General features: G+C 39.3%; 1 protein-coding gene across 3 annotated transcripts in view; it reads left to right on the top strand.

Moving 5' to 3' along the window:
• DNAJB4 (DnaJ heat shock protein family (Hsp40) member B4) overlaps positions 1 to 12,352 on the top strand; it is a 40,221-nt gene extending 27,869 nt beyond the window's left edge. For all 3 annotated transcript variants that reach the window (XM_033225384.1, XM_033225385.1, XM_033225383.1), the window contains 2 exons: positions 7,814 to 8,382; positions 11,054 to 12,352. In XM_033225384.1, the coding sequence (XP_033081275.1) occupies positions 7,814 to 8,382; positions 11,054 to 11,287 (803 nt within the window). In that variant the 3' untranslated portion in view covers positions 11,288 to 12,352. The remainder of the gene's footprint in view (positions 1 to 7,813; positions 8,383 to 11,053) is intronic.
• The last annotated feature ends 12,133 nt before the right edge of the window (positions 12,353 to 24,485 follow it).

Below are 24,485 nucleotides of genomic sequence, written 5' to 3' on the forward strand. Positions count from 1 at the left end.
TATAGTGAAGCAGTGACTGCTTATTTTGAATGAAACAAATGTAGATAAGCAGGGTGATTGTATATAGAGGGTTTTTTTTCCTTCTTGTTTTGTTTAACTTTTCTGATCTATGAGTTGCCCAAAATTGAAGTTTATGTTGCTGGTTTTGGTGTGGTGAGGACCTACAGTGTCAGGTTCTCACAAAGTAAATATTGAAAAAGGCAAATACTGGGCAGTTCAATCCTGCATGATACCCATGGCCATATTACCTAATATATCATGACTTGGTTTATCTCAAAAGCTAAGCAGGATTCTGAGATACTACCAATAATGTACTACTATTTCTGAAGGAGTTATTTTGTAATTTTGTAAATAAATTCATAAACATGGAATAACACTGTGAATTCCTGTGAAAAAGCAGATATCCACTGCTTTATATTTAAAATATTTTGCAACAATTCACTGATAGCTCAAGTTTGTGGCTAAGCCATTAGATTCAGGGTTTAGTAAGGATATTTGTCTTCAGAATTTTCAAGTCACCAAATGATACATTTTTCTTGATTTAACATTACCTCTTAATAGTGCTTTCCTAGAGTGATTTTTCTTATTTAATTTTTATTGGGCATTACACAGTGAGTGAATTTTTTTAAAAACTAAATCACTCTGAATCTGTATACCCTGAATTTTTTTTTTTTTTTTACTTACATAATTGATAAAAGTGATAGGAGGAGTGAGGAGAGAATACATTTTTTAAAACATAGAAATATATTATGCAGAAATACCATTCTCTAGTTATAGGTTACTTGAAAATACAATTGAATGGGCCAGGCGCGGTGGCTTACGCCTGTCATTCCAGCACTTTGGGAGGCTGAGACAGGTGATCGCCTGAGGTTAGGAGTTCAAGACCAGCCTGGTCAACATGGTGAAACCCTGTCTCCACTAAAAATACAAAAATTAGCTGGGTGTGGTGGCGGGCGCCTGTAATCCCAGCTCCTTGGGAGGGTGAGGCAGGAGAATCACCTGAACCCAAGAGGCGGAGGTTGCAGTGAGCCGAGATCAAGCCACTGAACTTCAGCCTAGGCGACAGAGCGAGACCCCGTCTCAAAAAAAAAAAAAAAAAAGTTGTTTTAATTATTTTTTAGAATGATTCTTTCTTCACAGGAAAGTATTGTATTTATTTGCCGTTTATTCAGAATATCTCATTTCTTCTATTAAAAATCCCATTTAGATACACTGTGAAAGTAGGGGAAAACATTTTTTCTCTTTGCCTTTTATGTATATCCAGACGTGGTTCCGTAGGTTTCTCCAGCAGTAACAAAACACTGAACTTTAGGACTATGGAAGCACTATTAATTTACCTGGTATCCTTCTTCCCGCTCCCCCTCAGTTATTACAGTCTTGGGACTTAGAGCTGGGATGGTGGGAATAAGGAACCATGAACTGAAAAGTATATAAGTTGCATATGCTAAATTTATGTATTTAGGCATGAAAGAACCAGTAATCCAGTTTGTGTTCTGAATATTCACAATTTAAAACGTTTTGTTTTAAAAACGGTTGGCTAGCTGGGTGAGGTGGCATATACCTGTAGTCTCAGCTAATAGGGAGGCTGAGGCTGAAGGACTGCTTGAGCCCAAGAGTTTGAGTCCAGCCTTTGCAACATAGCAAGACTCTATCTCTAAGAAAAACAAAGGAAAGAAAAAAAAAATACAGATACCTCAAATTTAGGAATCTATAAAAGGGAAACAAAAACATGTCCACACAAAGACGTGTATCTGAATGCCTATAGCAGCATTATTTATAATAGCCCCAAACTGGAAACAATCTGAAAGCACCATAAATTGGTGAATTAAACAAAATACGCTATATACATTCTATGATGAACTATTTAGCAATAAAAGGACCAATTTGTGAAACATGTCACACCATGGGTGAACCTCAGAAACTATGCTCAATGAAAGAAGCCAGATGTAAAAGACTACATATTGTATGATTTTATTTATGTGAAATGTCTGGAAAAGGCCAGTACATAGAAAAAGAAAGTAGATCTTTCTTGCCTAGGACTTGAGGTGGGAGCGGGGATTAGCTACAAATAACAACTAGAGAATTCTTTGGAATGATGGAAATGTTCTATAACTGGATTGTGATGATGGTTATACAACTCTATCAATTTACTATAATCAATTGAATTGTATTTGTACAAGAGGTTAATTTTATGTATGTAATAAATCTCTTTTTAAAAATACATTTTCTCTATAGTTGAATCATTTGAAAAACAAAAACCACAGAACTACAGAAATTTAAAATTGAATTCTGAACCACTCTCTCCCAAAGTTTTAGGTTTAGTCTTGAAGAGTTTAGTGGATGTCAGCAGAAATTTGTATTAAGAGATTTAAAAGAAAAGATTTTCAATAACACATCCTCATTTATTCCAGTTCTCTAACTTTCCTTTTTTTATACTTTCCATATTTTGTTATTGCTTATGATTTATTCAGTAACTTCAAATATTAAAAGGTAGTGTTTACATGATAAAACTTATATTTATTAATCTTTATACTAGTTCTCTTCTGTTCTTTAACTTATATATTTAGCTAGCTGGATTTTTAAAAATTTACTATGTGTTCTGAAAACATGTAAGTAAATTTGATTTTTGTGAATTAAAACTGTTTAAAAGATCTCAGAGGCCGGGCGCGGTGGCTCAAGCCTGTAATCCCAGCACTTTGGGAGGCCGAGACGGGCGGATCACGAGGTCAGGAGATCGAGACCATCCTGGCTAACACGGTGAAACCCCGTCTCTACTAAAAATACAAAAACTAGCTGGGCGAGGTGGCGGGCGCCTGTAGTCCCAGCTACTCGGGAGGCTGAGGCAGGAGAATGGCGGAAACCCGGAGGCGGAGCTTGCAGTGAGCTGAGATCCGGCCACTGCACTCCAGTCCGGGAGACAGAGCGAGACTCCGCCTCAAAAAAAAAAAAAAAAAAAAAAAAAAAAAAAAAAAAAAAAGATCTCAGAATCTCATTATTTTTTAACTGAAGTCTTGCTATAAATCTGGATTTTTACATATTAGATCTCCTTGGAGTAAGAGTTATTAAAGTACTATGTTTTTTTCTTTGCAATCTGAATTTTTCTCCAGTGTTTCTTCTTTTGGAAACTTTTAGTTAACCTTAACTAATTAGTGGGAATCATTGTTATAGATAGTATTCCAAACACGTATTTGGTTTGGGACTGCAAACTGGTTGACTGGTTAGTTGTAAAATAATAGCAGTCCTGCTAAATCATAGGCAAATGTTGATTCTCTAGTGCATTTTTTGATCACACAAAGTGATGATAGTGTCTAGAAAACATTTGAATAGCAGAGGGAATCCAATGGAATATTAAACATTTCCATTAGCATTCAAAATGCACATGATTAAGAACTGACCATAAAGTTAATGTGACATTACTTACAATTTTATATGCTACACAATGCAAGTGATACTTGCATAATAATGTATGTTATAGTGGCATGAATTTTGGTAGGATTTTTTTCTTTTTTTGTTGTTGTTTTTGAGACAGAATCTTGCTCTGTCACCCAGGCTGGAGTGCAGTGGTGCGATCTTGACTCACTGCAACCTCTGCCTCCCCAGTCCAAGTGATTCTCCTGCCTCAGCCTCCTGTGTAGCTGGGATTATAGGTGCACCACCACGCCTGGCTAATTTTTGTATTTTTAGTAGAGACAAGGTTTCACCATGTTAGTCAGGCAGATCTCGAACTCCTGACCTCATGCTTCACTCGCCTTGGCCTCCTAAAGTGCTGGGATTACAGGTGTGAGCCACTGCACCGGTCTAGGATTTTTTTCATTCATTAGAGTAGCTTCATTCTTTGTCTGAGCTGCGTAGTTGACTGTTTAATAGTGTCTAGGAAAACCTCAAAGCTGCATTGGAGTCTTTTTATCAGCTTTGATAAGTTACTTCAGACTTTGTATGAATCTTTTCAGGGACTTTGTATTTCTGACCGAATTACCATTTTTGGCAGAGGAGGAAGAGGTTTTCGAGAAAGCCAAACCCATGATGTAATAAATTAAAACGTTATTATTTCGGCCGGGCGCGGTGGCTCAAGCCTGTAATCCCAGCACTTTGGGAGGCCGAGATGGGCGGATCACAAGGTCAGGAGATCGAGAGACCATCCTGGCTAACACGGTGAAACCCCGTCTCTACTAAAAAAATACAAGCCACTGCACTCCAGCCTGGGCGACAGAGCGAGACTCCGTCTCAAAAAAAAAAAAAAAAAAAAAAAAAAAGTTATTATTTCTTTTCATGAATTCATTATGGGTGCAAGTATTTAAATTTTGTCTTATAAGAGGCTAGATTGGGCAGGCTGATTTACCCAGTTTACTTAGTTAAGTAATTATATTCCCTTAAGTCTGTGGGATGAAGGATAAAATGATTTGAATAATTTAAGCATTGGTTGAGTCACTCCGGTCATGACCTTGAGCTACATATTCTGTCATTAAAAAAAATCTGCCATTAGCTTTTTAACATTTGGAGTTATAATTATACTACTAAAATTTGTAAAAGGGAAATTTGGATGAGCTGCTTATGAAAAGATCTTGTCCTGCTTACACCTGTCATTCAGTTTCTACAAGGAATTTCCCTAACTGCTATTTGGATATATTGTTCAATACATATTTTGACAATTTTCAGATTATTAGGTCTCTCTTGATCTCTCCAGATTTCTATTCAGGGATGAAGGTAAAAATTTAGATATCACGCCGGGCGCGGTGGCTCAAGCCTGTAATCCCAGCACTTTGGGAGGCCGAGACGGGTGGATCACGAGGTCAGGAGATCGAGACCATCCTGGCTAACACGGTGAAACCCCGTCTCTACTAAAAAAATACAAAAAATTAGCCGGGCGAGATGGCGGGCGCCTGTAGTCCCAGCTACTCGGGAGGCTGAGGCAGGAGAATGGCGTAAACCCGGGAGGCGGAGCTTGCAGTGAGCCGAGATCGCGCCACTGCACTCCAGCCTGGGTGACAGAGCGAGACTCCGTCTCAAAAAAAAAAAAAAGAAAAAAAAAAAAAATTTAGATATCACTTGAGACTCTGTTAGATGAAATAGAGTGTATATATATACCTTTTAATGGAAGAAGCCAAATGTAGAATAAGACATAAGCAAAACTGTTTCTTTAAAGTATGCTGTATATTAGTGGCGTTTTAAATTGTTAAATCTCTCATATATGTATATGTGTGATTATATTTTACATTGTTTTTGCTTCTGCCTTTTTCTCTGTACTGATATTCAAGACACTTTTTTTAGTTTTGATTTAGAAGGACTTTAGGAATTAGTTCACTCCCTTCATTCACTAAGCGTGAATGCCTACCATTTTCAGCCCTGTATGCATGAGCAATGCAAAATGAATATATTTCCTGCCCTCAAATCACTCACTGTTTGGAGATATTAGCATCTCCTAGCTTTACCTGTTGAATTTTTCATAGTTTTATGATCTTTAGATTCTTTTCCTGCTTGTTTCTTGGTCAGTATTGACCTCTAAAAGATCACCATACTGTTGTTTTTTGGGTTTTAGTAGAACATTTCTTTCACACATAGTGGAAAATGTTGTTTCAGATATAATCTTTTCTGGGTTAAATATTACTTAGTGGAACCTTTAAGCAAAGGGTCAAAAAGTTACTATATTGTTGCCTGAGGTGGATTGTTCACAAGAGACAGAAATAACCCATATAGAGGCCTTACATGTCAAAGTTTACAGCTCTTGATTTCAGTCTTCTTCTCACAAGCATTGAAATTAATGCTAAGATGTGGTATGCCTAGATAAACAAATTTGGTATCTAGAGTAGGAATGACAATTTTAGTGTCTAAAAAACTATTTTTCATTATTAGAATTTTTTTACTCTCTGCCACAGAGTTCTATTTTAATTCTTCTTCTTCTTCTTCTTTTTTTTTTTTTTATTTGAGATGGAGTTTTGCTCCTTTTGCCCAGGCTGGAGTGCAATGGCGCAGTCTTGGCTCACTGTAACCTCCGCCTCCCAGGTTCAAGCGATTCTCCTGCCTTAGCCTCCCAAGTAGCTGGGATTATAGGCATGTGCCACCATGCCCAGCTAATTTTGTATTTGTACTAGAGATGGGGTTTCACCATGTAGACCAAGCTGGTCTCGAACTCCTGAAGTGATCCACCCGACTCGGTCTCTCCCAAAGTGCTGAGATTACAGGTGTGAGCTACTGCACCTGGACCTATTTTAATTCTTAAACAGTAAAAGATGATCTGAAATAAAATTAGTTAGAATGAATATGGTATTTTTTATTACATTATATTTTTACATATTTCTATTTTATTTATATATAAACAGTATGAATGTGGTATCTTGTATTTTACAATATATTTTATTAATATATTTATATTTTTAAATGTTATATATATTGTTTGATTATAATACAAATTAAAGATTTAAGTTCTATACTTTGTATCAATTACTGAAGACCTTCCAACTGACATCTTTTAAAAACTTACATATTTATAAGTAGATGCTTATATAATTTATATATTTCAGCATGCCAGATCAGTAGTTTATAAGATAAGAAGTTCCTAATTTTCTTTTCTTTTTCTTTTTTTTTTTTTTTTTTTTTTTTGAGACGGAGTCTTGCTCTGCCACCCAGGCTGGAGTGCAGTGGCCGGCTCTCAGCTCACTGCAAGCTCCACCTCCCGGGTTCACGCCATTCTCCTGTCTCAGCCTCCCGAGTAGCTGGGACTACAGGCGCCCGCCTCGTCGCCCGGCTAGTTTTTTGTATTTTTTAGTAGAGACGGGGTTTCACCGTATTAGCCAGGATGGTCTCGATCTCCTGACCTCGTGATCCGCCCGTCTCGGCCTCCCAAAGTGCTGGGATTACAGGCTTGAGCCACCGCGCCCGGCCTCTTTTTCTTTTTTTTTTCTTTTCTTTTCTTTTTTTTTTTTTTTTTGAGACGGAGTCTCACACTGTTGCTTGGGCTGGTGTGCAGTGGCGCAATCTTGGCTTACTGCAACCTCCGCCTCCTGGGTTCAAGTGATTCTCCTGCCTCAGCCTCCCAAGTAGCCAGTATTATGGGCGCCCACCACCACACCTGGCTAATTTTTTGTCATTTTAGTAGAGACGGGGTTTCACTATGTTGGCCAGGCTGGTCTCAAACTCCTGACCTCATGATCTGCCTGCCTCGGCCTCCCAAAGTGTTGGGATTACAGGCGTAAGCCTCTGCGCCTGGCCTTATTTTATTTTTCTTACCTACCCGAGGAACAAAGAATCAGGAATAAATTATTAAAGATGCTGATTTGGCCAGGAGCAGTGGCTCATGCCTGTAATCCCAGCACTTTGGGAGGCCGAGGCAGGCAGATCATCTGAGGTCGGGAGTTCAAGACCAGCCTGACCAACATGAAGAAACCTTGTCTCTACTAAAAATACAAAGTTAGCCAGGTGTGGTTGCGCATGCCTGTAATCCCAGCTACTCGGGAGGCTGAGGCAGGAGAATCATTTGAACCCAGGAGGCGGAGGTTGCGGTGAGCCGAGATTGCATCATTTGTCCATACTCCAGCCTGGGCAAACAAGAACGAAACTTTGTCTCAAAAACAAAACAAAACAACAACAACAACAACAAAAAGTGCCAATTTGGAGGAAGAATTTGAAAACTAACAATTTAACTTAGGATGTAATTATTAAGAGTTTTATAGCTGTTCTGTAGTTAAAGTGGCATTTCTGGCCATATTAATACATTTTAATGTAAGTTAGCCAAAGTTTATTAGCAATACAGTTTTTGAAAGTTTTAACTTCTAAGAGTTGCAAGCTTTTTTCTAATCATGCTTATCTCTTCAATTAGGGTTGAAAGGAGGAGCAGGAGGTACTGATGGACAAGGAGGTACCTTCCGGTACACCTTTCATGGCGATCCTCATGCTACATTTGCTGCATTTTTCGGAGGGTCCAACCCCTTTGAAATTTTCTTTGGAAGACGAATGGGTGGTGGTAGAGATTCTGAAGAAATGGAAATAGATGGTGATCCTTTTAGTGCCTTTGGTTTCAGCATGAATGGATATCCAAGAGACAGGAATTCTGTGGGGCCATCCCGCCTCAAACAAGATCCTCCAGTTATTCATGAACTTAGAGTATCACTTGAAGAGATATATAGTGGTTGTACCAAACGAATGAAGATTTCTCGAAAAAGGCTAAACGCTGATGGAAGGAGTTACAGATCCGAGGACAAAATTCTTACCATTGAAATTAAAAAAGGGTGGAAAGAAGGCACCAAAATTACTTTTCCAAGAGAAGGAGATGAAACACCAAATAGTATTCCAGCAGACATTGTTTTTATCATTAAAGACAAAGATCATCCAAAATTTAAAAGGGATGGATCAAATATAATTTATACTGCTAAAATTAGTTTACGAGAGGTAAGTTGGTAGGACCTAAAATCCTGAGACCAAATAATTATGTGGTTGATCATAGGGAGTGTATCTAGATAATAGCTGACATGCGTTAATGCCTATTATATGTTAAAAATAATTATTATAACAATCCTCTAAGATAGTACTGGTATTATATCTCTTATATGGATGTGATTGTATTTTCTAACTTTAGTTACTTAGAATTAAAGTGTCAATTTTAAGTGCTAACTGGATTATGTACTATGAGGCTGCTTTTACAAATGTGCTTTATGAGATCTGCATTGGTAATCTCAACACATTAGTCCTTGTATATAGGGTTTGTTCTAAAATTGTTAATATGGAGTAATAATTGCATAACAAAAAGATATTAGAAGAAAATAATTTATAATTCACTATAAATAATAAATTTATATACCTTTATGTTAATAAAAATACACATTTATAAGTTTATATAAATATATACATTTATAAATTATAATGGTACTGCATTAATACAGTTATTACTTGAGTTCTTATTTGCACTATTTTTTTTTTTTTTTGAGACAGAGTCTTGCTCTGTCACCCAGGTTGGCATGATCTCAGCTCACTGCAACCTCCGCCTCTGGGTTCAAGTGATTCTCCTGCGTCTGCCTCCTGAGTAGCTGGGATTACAGGCGCCTACCACCACACCCAGCTAATTTTTGTAGTTTTAGTAGAGACGGGGTTTTACCATGTTGGCCAGGCTGGTCTTGAATTCCTGACCTCAGGTGATCCACCCACCTCGGCCTCCCAAAGTGCTGGAATTACAGGTGTGAGCCACCACGCCCAGCCTATTTGCACTATTTCTCAAATTGGATTGTAACTCTGCAAATATGGTCATAGCAGTTCCCTGCTTCAAATTCTTAAATTGCCCTACATAACCTCCACCATAAAGTCCAAACTCTTTAGCTTAAAATAAGTAATTTTAAATCTGATGTCTACCCCTAAAATGTATATGCACTTCCCCAAGTTTGCTCTATTATTGTTATTTATTATTATTATTTTTTTGAGATGGAGTCTTGCTCTGTCACCCATGCTGGAGTGCAGTGGCACAAATTCTTGGCTTACATCTCCCAGGTTCAAGTGATTCTCCTGCTTCAGGCTCCCGAGTAGCTGGGATTACAGGTGCCCACCACCATGCCCAGCTGATTTTTGTATTTTTAGTATTTTTTTTTTTTTTTTTTGAGACGGAGTCTCGCTTTGTCGCCCAGGCTGGAGTGCAGTGGCTAGATCTCAGCTCACTGCAAGCTCCGCCTCAGGGGTTCACGCCATTCTCCTGCCCCAGCCTCCCGAGTAGCTGGGACCACAGGCACCTGCCACCTCGCCCGGCTAGTTTTTTGTATTTTTTAGTAGAGACAGGATTTCACTGTGTTAGCCAGGATGGTCTCGATCTCCTGACCTCGTGATCCGCCCGTCTCGGCCTCCCAAAGTGCTGGGATTACAGGCTTGAGCCACCGCGCCCGGCTATTTTTAGTATTTTTAGTAGAGATGGGTTTTCACCATGTTGGCCAGGCTCCTCTCGAACTCTTAACCTCAAGTGAACCGCCCGTCTCGGCCTCCCAAAGTGCTGGGATTATAGGTGTGAGCCACCCCACCCAGCCCAGTTTGCTCTATTGTTATCTTGTATACTTGAGCTCTACTCTGTGGAACACTGTTGTTTCTCACCCTGCTCTAATACCTACCTGCTACTGGTCCAATGCTCAGTTCAAGCATCCTCTGCTCCCAGAATCTGAGGGGTTAAGTTGGGTGCTCTTTCTCTCACAAAAGACTTCCATGCTTACCTTTGTTCCTACACTACACAGTATTATAATGGCTAGTTTGCTTCTATGTTTCTGTGAGTTCCTTGTGCATTCCTTGAGCTGAGGTCTGTGTTCATGGTCCCTATAAGGCTCACCATCTAGCCGGAATGTGTGGCATATAGTAAATGTTCAGTAAACATTTGTTAGATGAAACAAATATATTTCTTGTCCTAATAGTTTCCAGAAAAATAGTTGCTCCTATCCTGTTCTTTCTAGTCCAGAATTTCTCCCTCTTCTCCCATTCCAATCCCTGCATCTTGAATGTATTAATAGCAGCTTCAAAGTAACCATGTCATTCCAGGGCAGTGTGGAATATATCCTTTACTTTTCTTTTACCTTTTTTTTTTTTTTTTTTTTTTGGTGACATATCTAATAATGCATGTCTTGAAGGAATTTTCCTTTTTTTTTTTTTTTTTTTTGAGACACAGTTTTGATCTTGTTGCCCAGGCTGGAGTGCGATGGCGCAATCTCGGCTCACTGCAACCTCCGCCTCTCGGGTTCAAGTGATTCTCCTGTCTCAGCCTCCCGAGTAGCTGGGATTACAGGCATGCGCCACTGTGCTTGCCTAATTTTGTATTTTTAGTAGAGGCAAGGTTTCTCCATGTTGGTCAGGGTGGTCTCGAATTCCTGACCTCAGGTGATCAGCCTGCCTCAGCCTCCCAAAGTGTTGGGATTATAGGCATGAGCCACCGCGCCTGACCTCTGAAGGAATTTTCTAATGAGGAAAAAAAAAATATTGTTATTCTTCTGGAGGTTAAAGTTTTACCTTAGTGGCATTATCCTTTACCATCTGGTAATATTTGTGCTTAGATTTTTGAGTTTTGAAGTGTGTTTATTTTATTTTATTTGGTCCATTTTAGGCATTGTGTGGCTGCTCAATTAATGTACCAACACTGGATGGAAGAAACATACCTATGTCAGTAAATGATATTGTGAAACCCGGAATGAGAAGAAGAATTATTGGATATGGGCTGCCATTTCCAAAAAATCCTGACCAACGTGGTGACCTTCTAATAGAATTTGAGGTGTCCTTCCCAGATACTATATCATCTTCATCCAAAGAAGTACTTAGGAAACATCTTCCTGCCTCATAGAATGAAGAACTTTGTTACCCATATTTTGATAAGGCACTGAAAATATAAAAGGACTGGCAGTTTACTGATGTAGATGTGAATTCTGTATAAAGATGTGTAAATTCTTTTGAGGGTTCTTTAAATTGCATGAATAGAGACGGGTCAAATAAATAGGCAAAAGGGATTTTTACAGTTAGGGATAAAGAGAAAACCATTAACTATATTTTATTTCATTTCTCCCAATTCAGATATTTTTAGTAATTTGCTTATATGTAAAAGTTGTTTTTGTGGAGTCAGTAGGTATATTTCTAATAAAGTGCTAGACTATCCAACTACTTAATTTCTTATACCTTTAGATAATCAGTATGAAAAGTTCCCTTTTATAATGGAAATGAAAATTCTTAACTAAACTATACATGTAATATGTATTTCTAGAAAAGAATAAAAACCCAAGTCAGTTATTAGATTTAAATCACCTTCTGAAATGCTGCTATAGGGCTGGTATCAGTAAAAGAATATCCTGATGCATATGTTTCACCATTTTGATTTTTAAAGTATGCTGTAGCATTTCTTAATAACATCATTGTGATGTTCTTAAGGCAGACCTTTCTTCATAACAAGGAAATTAATGGTAATTTCTCTCCTGTGGAAATCCCAATTGCCTGAATTACTGATATTTTAGAAATAGACTTTTTAAAATGCCATATGTAATTTTATGCAAGTTGAGTATATATCTTGTTCTTAATAAATTATAGGCTCATTTTGTTCTCTGCTAGTTTAAAGTAATTTGTTTAATAATAGATGTGTTTTTAGAGGAAATGCTGTTACTTGGAATTTTCCAGTTACACAGTCTTCTATAACTTACTAATAATATGCTATGTGTACTTTATGTAATTTTCCTAAAAAGAATGAACTACCACTACACTATGGTGTTAAACCAAAATATGGGGAAAATAAACACTAACTGCTGCTTATGGATAATGTTGCAACTACTTGTTATGCATATAAATATTTTAGTTTTTCATATGTATAGATTGCATTTCTTAGGTGTTTTAATATTTTAAATATATTTACATTTAAAAAATTTAGTTTTGTTTTCTGTTTTATAACTATAGTGAGAATGATGTTTTGAAACAAAGTTTTTGGTTATAAAATAGTTTTCAGGAATATATATATACACACACATATATATATATATATACGTAGGGTCCTATCACCTTTTAGTAGAATATGAAATATTCTCTTAGAAATCCAATATAGCCGGGCGCGGTGGCTCAAGCCTGTAATCCTAGCACTTTGGGAGGCCGAGACGGGCGGATCACGAGGTCAGGAGATCGAGACCATCCTGACTAACACGGTGAAACCCCGTCTCTACTAAAAACTACAAAAAACTAGCCGGGCGAGGTGGCGGCGCCTGTAGTCCCAGCTACTCGGGAGGCTGAGGCAGGAGAATGGCGTGAACCCGGGAGGCGGAGCTTGCAGTGAGCTGAGATCCGGCCACAGCACTCCAGCCTGGGTGACAGCGCGAGACTCCGTCTCAAAAAAAAAAAAAAAAAAAAAAAAAAAAAAGAAATCCAATATAAATAGGTTATAATAGCCATATTCTTTATTACTTTATTGAGAATAATTTACATGCCATAAAGTTTACCCTTAAAATATACAATTCAGTGGTTTTAGTAATATTCACAAAGTGGTACAATCATCATCACTTTCTAATTCCAGAATATTTTCATCATCCCAAAAAGAAGTCCTAAATCCATTAGCAGTTACTTCCCATTCTTCCCTTCCTCCAGCCCCTGAAAACACTACCATCTACTTTTTGTCTGTATGGATTTGTCCATTCTGGACATTTCATATAAATAGACTCAAACAATATATGGCTTTTTTTTTTTTTTGGTCTGGCCTCTTTCATTTAGCTTAATGTTTTCAAGGTTCATCTATGTTGTATCATGTATCAGTACTTTTTTTTTATGGCACATTATATGGATATACCACATTTTGTTTATCTTTTCATTAATTATGGAGATTTGCCTTATTTCTACTTTTTCCACTATTATAAATAATGCTGCTATGAACATTTGTGTACAAGTTTTTGTGTTTCAATTCTCACGGGTATATACCTAAAAGTGGAATTTCTGGGAGTAACCATGTATTTGAGTTGCAAATGGAAAATGCTGGAAAAAAATGCCAGAGAATTCAGCTAATCGTATTTATTACTCTAATTCAAAAATGATTCTTCTGTAACTGTCTCTCTGAATGACAGTTAAAACTCCCTACGGAAGTGTGAACATCACAGAAATTTTCTCACAAGTCTAAAGATCTAGATCTGAAAAGCATCAACGTGGTGACTGATAGTGGTTTCTGTTTTAAACCCATCATTATTTATCGCAATTTTCTTGATTAAGCATTTTCTCCCAGGTAAAATAAATATTTATAGATAGATATGTAATAATATTTGGATTGAAAAGTTTTTTTAAGCAGAGAATTATTATTCTAGTAGTAAATAAATTTACATAACTACACAAAACCAATACACCAGTATCTCTCTTATCTTAAAGGATATTGACAATGCTTTAGCATGTAGTAAGTGCCCAGTTTTTATGTGTTGAATGTTGAATTAAAACTAGTAATAAGAGTAAAGCTTTAAAGTTTTTAAATTTATTTTTTCAAATTATGAAAGTACTTTTTATTTTAAAATGTTTTCTTTAAATTCAACCAGGTTCTTGGATAGCCGGAATAGTTTTGAAGTACTATATATTCCATAAAGAAAGATGTTTATCTTTCCTAAAAGAAAAACCACAAATTGCTTATGTTAGAAAAAAAAGAAGGCGGCCAGGCACTGTCGCTTACGCCTGTAATCCCAGTACTTAGGGAGGCTGAGGCAGGGGAAAATCACTTGAGTCCAGGAGTTTGAAACCAGCCTGGGCAACATAGTAAGACTCCATCTCTACAAGTAAACATTTAAAAATTAGCTGAGCCTGGTAGCATGTGCTGTAGTTCCAACTACTTGGGAGGCTGAGGTGGGAGGATTGCTTGAGCCCAGGAGGTAGAGGCTGTAGTGAGCCCAGTTGCACCACTGCACTCAGCTTGGGTGACAGAGTGAGACCCTGTCTCAAAAACAAAAACAAAAAAAAACAAGTATAAACCAAGGTGATTAATGGTCTGCTAATAGATGTGTTTTGTTTGGCCAGCTCAGTGGTTTAAAAACTATTTTTTAATTAGAATGCTTTTAGGCAAGACAAGGCATCTTCTGTTGCCACTGACCTACCATTATCTATTGCATTACATAAAGCTGCTTCACATGTTTAGTTATATTGCCTGGGCCTCTGAAAGCATCTGAGTTAGTTACATCTACTGTAGCTCATCACTCTTGCCTATTGTTAGCCTTCCTTGGAAACAAGGAGACTTGTCTTGCTTGTTTATTTTTGGGAAACTGTCATTCAAAGAGTTATGATGGATAAAGGAAACTAATATATGTGATTAGACTCAGTAAATGGCTCAGAAGGAACTATCTTCGTATGCCAAGGATTATTTACATAACCTCAAAGAGTTACGACTAAACATCATTCTTTATCCAAAAATAATTTTTATCTACTAATATATAGTGTAGTATACTGCCTATCTATATACTGACTTCATGTATACATGATTTATTTTTTACCCCTTATGGAGAAGTATAGAAAAAAATGTGGCTTGTTACTTTTAGATAATAGCTTAATCAAAATGTGAGTCTGAAGTTTTATAGAGTAAATATTTCAACTTTTTATTTTTTATTTATTTATTTATTTTTTGTTTTGAGACAGAGTCTGGCTCTGTGGCCCAGACTGGAGTGCAGTGGCGCAATCTCGGCTCACTGCAAGCTCCGCCTCCCGGGTTCACGCCATTCTCCTGCCTCAGCCGCCCGTGTAGCTGGGACTACAGGTGCCCACCACTGCACCTGGCTAATTTTTTGTATTTTTAGTAGAGACGGGGTTTCACCGTGTTAGCTAGGATGGTCTACGATCTCCTGACCTTGTGATCCTCCCGTCTTGGCCTCCCAAAGTGCTGGGATTACAGGCGTGAGCCACCGTGCCCGGCCTCAACTTTCTAAAATTTTTTTCTGTAATACTTTTAGTTCATAAAATTCATAAAACATTTGGAGCTGGAAGTAATTTTTTAAATCCCATTTTCTAGATAAAGAAGTAAACCCAGAAAGGCTAAGTGACTTGTCTGTGGTTAAAGAGCAGGTTTGATGTATTCAATACTCTTCTGGTCATTAAAAAATAAAATAAAAGAAAGAAAGAAAAAAGAGAGCAGGCCAGGTGCGGTGGTTCATGCCTGTAATCCCAGCACTTTGGGAGGCCGAGGCAGGTGGATCACTCGAGGCCAGGAGTTTGAGACCAGCCTGGTCTACACGGTGAAACCCCATCTCTACTAAAAATACAAAAATTAGCCGGGTGTGGTGGCATGCGCCTGTAATCCCTGCTATTCAGGAGGCTAAGGCAAGAGAATCACTTGAACCCAGCAGGCGGAGGTTGTGGTGAGCCGAGGTCATGCCACTGCATTCCAGCCTGGGCAACAAGAGTAAAACTCCATCTCAAAATAAATAAATAAATAAATAAATAAATAAATAAAAATAAAATAAAATAAAAGAAAGAAAGAAAAAAGAGAGCAGGCCAGGTGCGGTGGTTCATGCCTGTAATCCCAGCACTTTGGGAGGCCGAGGCAGGTGGATCACTCGAGGCCAGGAGTTTGAGACCAGCCTGGTCTACACGGTGAAACCCCATCTCTACTAAAAATACAAAAATTAGCCGGGTGTGGTGGCATGCGCCTGTAATCCCTGCTATTCAGGAGGCTAAGGCAAGAGAATCACTTGAACCCAGCAGGCGGAGGTTGTGGTGAGCCGAGGTCATGCCACTGCATTCCAGCCTGGGCAACAAGAGTAAAACTCCATCTCAAAATAAATAAATAAATAAATAAATAAATAAATAAAAATAAAATAAAAATCCTGCCTGCTTTTGATTTTAGTTTGTGAAACACTAACTTTATGAGAGCATAGAGTGCTAACACATAGTTCATAACAAACATTTTCAAATATGTGGCTCAATATTTTTGTATAGCAATTAATAATTTTGTGAGGTAGTTATTACTCCTTCATGTGGCAGATGAGGAAACAGAGGTTCAGGTATTCTTAAGTACTTTATCCCAGATCACGCAGCTAGAGATGCAACTGAGATTCAAGCCCAGATTGTGATTTTTGACCTGCTATTTCTACTGTTCATGGCTACATGGTTGTGAAGATGATAGTTGTCTTTATTTGTTCTACCTGAAAAACCTGAACCAATCCCTCATATCCACTGAATTATTTAAGATAATAATTTTAGGAGATTGACAGAAGCCACCAATTTCTCTTAATGAATAGTGACAAATTCATTATGATGCCTTGCTGTTGTCAGTGTCAGAAATTTTTTTGTATAGGGCACTATGCTATGCTGGGGTCACAGATAAGAATGATCTTTATAAAGGCCTTCATAAACTTGAGAATTGAGGTCATAATACATAAAATGCATGACAGTGGAAATGCACCATATGCCCTCCTCCTATGAGAAACGTGTTTCCTACCACTAGTAGTTGTTTCTGCCTCGGTATCATTTAGGGGCAGAACCAAGAATATGAGGTAATTTTTTCCTTGTGTCTAAATTGTATTAGTTTTATAATAACCAAATACACCTCTTTTGTCCTGCTTTGCACAAATTCAGGAATGACAGGGGAAATTTATTATTTTATATTAATTTTGATAGAATAAAAATTCATTTCTCCTCTGTGCCAAGATCTGTGTTAGTTGTAATGGTGAATTATTGTTTTTTTTATTTTCTTGAGATGGAGTTTCACTCTGCCCCCATGCTGGAGTATAGTGGTGCAATCTCGGCTCACTGCAACCTCCACCTCCGGGTCCAAGTGATTCTCCTGTGTCAGCCTCCCAAGTAGCTGGGATTACAGGCACCTGCCACCATGCCTGGTTAATTTTTGTATTTCTAGTAGAAACAGGGTTTCACCACGTTGGCCAGGCTGATCTCGAACTCCCGACTTCAGGTGATCCGCCCACCTAGGCCTCCCAAAGTACTGGGATTACAGGCATGAGCCACCGTGCCCAGCCAAACTTATTATTTTTATTCTTTAAGATTATGCGGTAGGGCACGGTGGCTCATGCCTGTAATCTCAGCACTTTGGGAGGCCGAGACGGGTGGATCAGGAGGTCAGGAATTTGAGACCAGCCTGGCCAAGATGGTGAAACCCTGTCTCTACTAAAAATACAAAAATTAGCCGGGTGTGGTGGCATGCGCCTGTAATCCCTGCTATTCAGGAGGCTAAGGCAAGAGAATCACTTGAACCCAGCAGGCGGAGGTTGTGGTGAGCCGAGGTCATGCCACTGCATTCCAGCCTGGGCAACAAGAGTAAAACTCCATCTCAAAATAAATAAATAAATAAATAAATAAATAAATAAAAATAAAAATAAAAATCCTGCCTGCTTTTGATTTTAGTTTGTGAAACACTAACTTTATGAGAGCATAGAGTGCTAACACATAGTTCATAACAAACATTTTCAAATATGTGGCTCAATATTTTTGTATAGCAATTAATAATTTTGTGAGGTAGTTATTACTCCTTCATGTGGCAGATGAGGAAACAGAGGTTCAGGTATTCTTAAGTACTTTATCCCAGATCACGCAGCTAGAGATGCAACTGAGATTCAAGCCCAGATTGTGATTTTTGACCTGCTATTTCTACTGTTCATGGCTACATGGTTGTGAAGATGATAGTTGTCTTTATTTGTTCTACCTGAAAAACCTGAACCAATCCCTCATATCCACTGAATTATTTAAGATAATAATTTTAGGAGATTGACAGAAGCCACCAATTTCTCTTAATGAATAGTGACAAATTCATTATGATGCCTTGCTGTTGTCAGTGTCAGAAATTTTTTTGTATAGGGCACTATGCTATGCTGGGGTCACAGATAAGAATGATCTTTATAAAGGCCTTCATAAACTTGAGAATTGAGGTCATAATACATAAAATGCATGACAGTGGAAATGCACCATATGCCCTCCTCCTATGAGAAACGTGTTTCCTACCACTAGTAGTTGTTTCTGCCTCGGTATCATTTAGGGGCAGAACCAAGAATATGAGGTAATTTTTTCCTTGTGTCTAAATTGTATTAGTTTTATAATAACCAAATACACCTCTTTTGTCCTGCTTTGCACAAATTCAGGAATGACAGGGGAAATTTATTATTTTATATTAATTTTGATAGAATAAAAATTCATTTCTCCTCTGTGCCAAGATCTGTGTTAGTTGTAATGGTGAATTATTGTTTTTTTTATTTTCTTGAGATGGAGTTTCACTCTGCCCCCATGCTGGAGTATAGTGGTGCAATCTCGGCTCACTGCAACCTCCACCTCCCGGGTCCAAGTGATTCTCCTGTGTCAGCCTCCCAAGTAGCTGGGATTACAGGCACCTGCCACCATGCCTGGTTAATTTTTGTATTTCTAGTAGAAACAGGGTTTCACCACGTTGGCCAGGCTGATCTCGAACTCCCGACTTCAGGTGATCCGCCCACCTAGGCCTCCCAAAGTACTGGGATTACAGGCATGAGCCACCGTGCCCAGCCAAACTTATTATTTTTATTCTTTAAGATTTATGCGGTAGGGCACGGTGGCTCATGCCTGTAATCTCAGCACTTTGGGAGGCCGAGACGGGTGGATCACGAGGTCAGGAATTTGAGACCAGCCTGGCCAAGATGGTGAAACCCTGTCTCTACTAAAAATACAAAAATTAGCCGGACGTTGTGGTACGTGCCTGTAATCCCTGCTATTCGGGAGGCTGAGGCAGGAGAATCACTTGAACCCGGGAGGCGGAGGTTGCAGTGAGCTGAGATTGTGCCACTGTATTCCATCCTGGGTGACAGAGCGAGACTCCATCTCAAAAAAAGAAAAAAAAAAAAGACTTATTAGTTAGAAGTAACAAGATTACATGAAAATTTTTGTTTATTGGGGTTTGTTTTATCATCAGCGTATGGTCTATGCTGGAGAATATTCCATGTGTACTTAAGAATGTCTATTATTATTCTTGGGTGGCATATTCCATAGATGTCAGTTAGGTCTAGTTTGTTTATAGTATCAAGTCTTCCATTTCATTGTTGATTTCTACCTACATATTCTATCCATTATTGAAAGTGGGGGGAGGCGGAGCAAGATGGCCGAATAGGAACAGCTCCAGTCTCCAACTCCCAGCGCGAGTAACACAGAAGACCGGTGATTTCTGCATTTTCAACTGAGGTACTGGGGTCATCTCTCTAGGGAGTGCCGGACAATCGGTGCTGGTCAGCTGCTGCAGCCTGACCAGCGTGAGCTGAAGCAGGGCGAGGCATCGCCTCACCTGGAAGCGCAAGGGGGAAGGAAATCCGTTTTCCTAGCCAGGGGAACTGAGACACATAACACCTGGAAAATCGCGTAACTCCCACCCCAATACTGCGCTTTAAGGAAACAGGCACACCAGGAGAATATATCCCACACCTGGCCGGGAGGGTCCCACGCCCACGGAGCCTCCCTCACTGCTAAACACAGCCGTCTGCGGCGATCTATCCGCAAGGCAGCAGCGAGGCTGGGGGAGGGGCGCCCTCCATTGCTGAGGCTTAAGTAGGTAAACAAAGCCGCTGGGAAGCTCGAACTGGGTGGAGCTCACAGCAGCTCAAGGAAACCTGCCTGTCTCTGTAGACTCCACCTCTGGGGACAGCCCACAGCTGAGGTCCAATAGGGAAAGCAGCGGGGACGGTGCAGAGGCGAACGACTCTGTCTGACAGCTTTGGGGAGAGCCGTGGATCTCCCAACGCGGAGGTTGAGATCCGAGAACGGACAGACTGCCTGCTCAGGTGGGTCCCTGACCCCTGAGTAGCCTAGCTGGGAGACATCCCCCACTAGGGGCAGTCTGACACCCCACACCTCACAGGGTGGAGTCATCCCTGAGAGGAAACTTCCAAAGGAAGAATCAGACAGGTACACTCGCTGCTCAGCAATATTCTATCTTTGGCAACCTCTGCTGCTGATACCCAGGCAAACAGGGTCTGGAGTGGACCTCAAGCAATCTCCAGCAGACCAACAGACAGTCCTTCTGACTGTCAGACGGAAAACTATCAAACAGGAAGGACACCTATACCAAAACCCCATCAGTACGTCACCATCATCAAAGACCAGAGACAGATAAAACCACAAAGATGGGGAAAAAGCAGGGCAGAAAAGCTGGAAATTCAAAAAATAAGAGCGCATCTCCCCCTGCAAAGGAGCGCAGCCCATCGCCAGCAACGGATCAAAGCTGGTCAGAGAATGACTTTGACGAGATGAGAGAAGAAGGCTTCAGTCCATCAAACTTCTCAGAGCTAAAGGAGGAATTACGTACCCAGCGCAAAGAAACTAAAAATCTTGAAAAAAAAGTGGAAGAATTGACAGCTAGACTAATTAATGCAGAGAAGATCATAAACGAAATGACAGAGATGAAAACCATGACACGAGAAATACGTGACAAATGCACAAGCTTCAGTAACCGACTCGATCAACTGGAAGAAAGAGTATCAACGATTGAGGATCAAATGAATGAAATGAAGCGAGAAGAGAAACCAAAAGAAAAAAGAAGAAAAAGAACTGAACAAAGCCTGCAAGAAGTATGGGATTATGTAAAAAGACCAAATCTACGTCTGATTGGGGTGCCTGAAAGTGAGGGGAAAATGGAACCAAGTTGGAAAACACTCTTCAGGATATCATCCAGGAGAACTTCCCCAACCTAGTAGGGCAGGCCAACATTCAAATTCAGGAAATACAGAGAACGCCACAAAGATACTCCTCCAGAAGAGCAACTCCAAGACACATAATTGCCAGATTCACCAAAGTTGAAATGAAGGAAAAAATCTTAAGGGCAGCCAGAGAGAAAGGTCGGGTTACCCACAAAGGGAAGCCCATCAGACTAACAGCAGACCTCTCGGCAGAAACTCTACAAGCCAGAAGAGAGTGGGGGCCAATATTCAACGTTCTTAAAGAAAAGAATTTTCAACCCAGAATTTCATATCCAGCCAAACTAAGTTTCATCAGTGAAGGAGAAATAAAATCCTTTACAGATAAGCAAATGCTTAGAGATTTTGTCACCACCAGGCCTGCCTTACAAGAGACCCTGAAGGAAGCCCTAAACATGGAAAGGAACAACCGGTACCAGCCATTGCAAAAACATGCCAAAATGTAAAGACCATTGAGGCTAGGAAGAAACTGCATCAACTAATGAGCAAAATAACCAGTTAATATCATAATGACAGGATCAAGTTCACACATAACAATATTAACCTTAAATGTAAATGGACTAAATGCTCCAATTAAAAGACACAGACTGGCAAACTGGATAAAGAGTCAAGACCCATCAGTCTGCTGTATTCAGGAGACCCATCTCACATGCAGAGACATACATAGGCTCAAAATAAAGGGATGGAGAAAGATCTACCAAGCAAATGGAGAACAAAAAAAAGCAGGGGTTGCAATCCTAGTCTCTGATAAAACAGACTTTAAACCATCAAAGATCAAAAGAGACAAAGAAGGCCATTACATAATGGTAAAGGGATCAATTCAACAGGAAGAGCTAACTCTCCTAATATATATGCACCCAATACAGGAGCACCCAGATTCATAAAGCAAGTCCTTAGAGACCTACAAAGAGACTTAGACTCCCATACAATAATAATGGGAGATTTCAACACTCCACTGTCAACATTAGACAGATCAACGAGACAGAAAGTTAACAAGGATATCCAGGAATTGAACTCATCTCTGCACCAAGCGGACCTAATAGACATCTATAGAACTCTCCACCCCAAATCAACAGAATATACATTCTTCTCAGCACCACATCGCACTTATTCCAAAATTGACCACATCATTGGAAGTAAAGCACTCCTCAGCAAATGTACAAGAACAGAAATTATAACAAACTGTCTCTCAGACCACAGTGCAATCAAACTAGAACTCAGGACTAAGAAACTCAATCAAAACCGCTCAACTACATGGAAACTGAATAACCTGCTCCTGAATGACTACTGGGTACATAACGAAATGAAAGCAGAAATAAAGATGTTCTTTGAAACCAATGAGAACAAAGATACAACATACCAGAATCTCTGGGACACATTTAAAGCAGTGTGTAGAGGGAAATTTATAGCACTAAATGCCCACAAGAGAAAGCAGGAAAGATCTAAAATTGACACTTTAACATCACAATTAAAAGAACTAGAGAGGCAAGAGCAAACACATTCAAAAGCTAGCAGAAGGCAAGAAATAACTAAGATCAGAGCAGAACTGAAGGAGATAGAGTCACAAAAAACCCTCCAAAAAATCAATGAATCCAGGAGTTGGTTTTTTGAAAAGATCAACAAAATTGACAGACCGCTAGCAAGACTAATAAAGAAGAAAAGAGAGAGGAATCAAATAGACTCAATAAAAAATGATAAAGGGGATATCACCACCGACCCCACAGAAATACAAACAACCATCAGAGAATACTATAAATGCCTCTACGCAAATCGACTAGAAAATCTAGAAGAAATGGATAATTTCCTGGACACTTACACTCTCCCAAGACTGAACCAGGAAGAAGTTGAATCCCTGAATAGACCAATAACAGGCTCTGAAATTGAGGCAACAATTAATAGCCTACCCACGAAAAAAGTCCAGGACCAGATGGATTCACAGCTGAATTCTACCAGAGGTACAAGGAGGAGCTGGTACCATTCCTTCTGAAACTATTCCAATCAATAGAAAAAGAGGGAATCCTCCCTAACTCATTTTATGAGGCCAACATCATCCTGATACCAAAGCCTGGCAGAGACACAACAAAAAAAGAGAATTTTAGACCAATATCCCTGATGAACATCGATGCAAAAATTCTCAATAAAATACTGGCAAACCGGATTCAGCAGCACATCAAAAAGCTTATCCACCATGATCAAGTGGGCTTCATCCCTGGGATGCAAGGCTGGTTCAACATTCGCAAATCAATAAACGTAATCCAGCATATAAACAGAACCAAAGACAAGAACCACATGATTATCTCAATAGATGCAGAAAAGGCTTTTGACAAAATTCAACAGCCCTTTATGCTAAAAACGCTCAATAAATTCGGTATTGATGGAACGTACCTCAAAATAATAAGAGCTATTTACGACAAACCCACAGCTAATATCATACTGAATGGGCAAAAACTGGAAAAATTCCCTTTGAAAACTGGCACAAGACAGGGATGCCCTCTCTCACCACTCCTATTCAACATAGTGTTGGAAGTTCTGGCTAGGGCAATCAGGCAAGAGAAAGAAATCAAGGGTATCCAGTTAGGAAAAGAAGAAGTCAAATTGTCCCTGTTTGCAGATGACATGATTGTATATTTAGAAAACCCCATGGTCTCAGCCCAAAATCTCCTTAAGCTGATAAGCAACTTCAGCAAAGTCTCAGGATACAAAATTAATGTGCAAAAATCACAAGCATTCTTATACACCAGTAACAGACAAGCAGAGAGCCAAGTCAGGAATGAACTTCCATTCACAATTGCTTCAAAGAGAATAAAATACCTAGGAATCCAGCTTACAAGGGATGTAAAGGACCTCTTCAAGGAGAACTACAAACCACTGCTCAGTGAAATCAAAGAGGACACAAACAAATGGAAGAACATACCATGCTCATGGATAGGAAGAATCAATATCGTGAAAATGGCCATACTGCCCAAGGTGATTTATAGATTCAATGCCATCCCCATCAAGCTACCAATGACTTTCTTCACAGAATTGGAAAAAACTGCTTTAAAGTTCATATGGAACCAAAAAAGAGCCCGCATTGCCAAGACAATCCTAGGTCAAAAGGACAAAGCTGGAGGCGTCACGCTACCTGACTTCAAACTATACTACAAGGCTACAGTAACCAAAACAGCATGGTACTGGTACCACAACAGAGAAATAGACCAGTGGAACAGAACAGAGTCCTCAGAAATAATACCACACATCTACAGCCATCTGATCTTTGACAAACCTGACAAAAACAAGAAATGGGGAAAGGATTCCCTATTTAATAAATGGTGCTGGGAAAATTGGCTAGCCACAAGTAGAAAGCTGAAACTGGATCCTTTCCTTACCCCTTATACGAAAATTAATTCAAGATGG

The sequence above is a fragment of the Trachypithecus francoisi genome, unplaced genomic scaffold (assembly GCF_009764315.1).
Source record: "Trachypithecus francoisi isolate TF-2019V2 unplaced genomic scaffold, Tfra_2.0 Lachesis_group12, whole genome shotgun sequence".
Lineage (NCBI taxonomy): Eukaryota > Metazoa > Chordata > Mammalia > Primates > Cercopithecidae > Trachypithecus > Trachypithecus francoisi.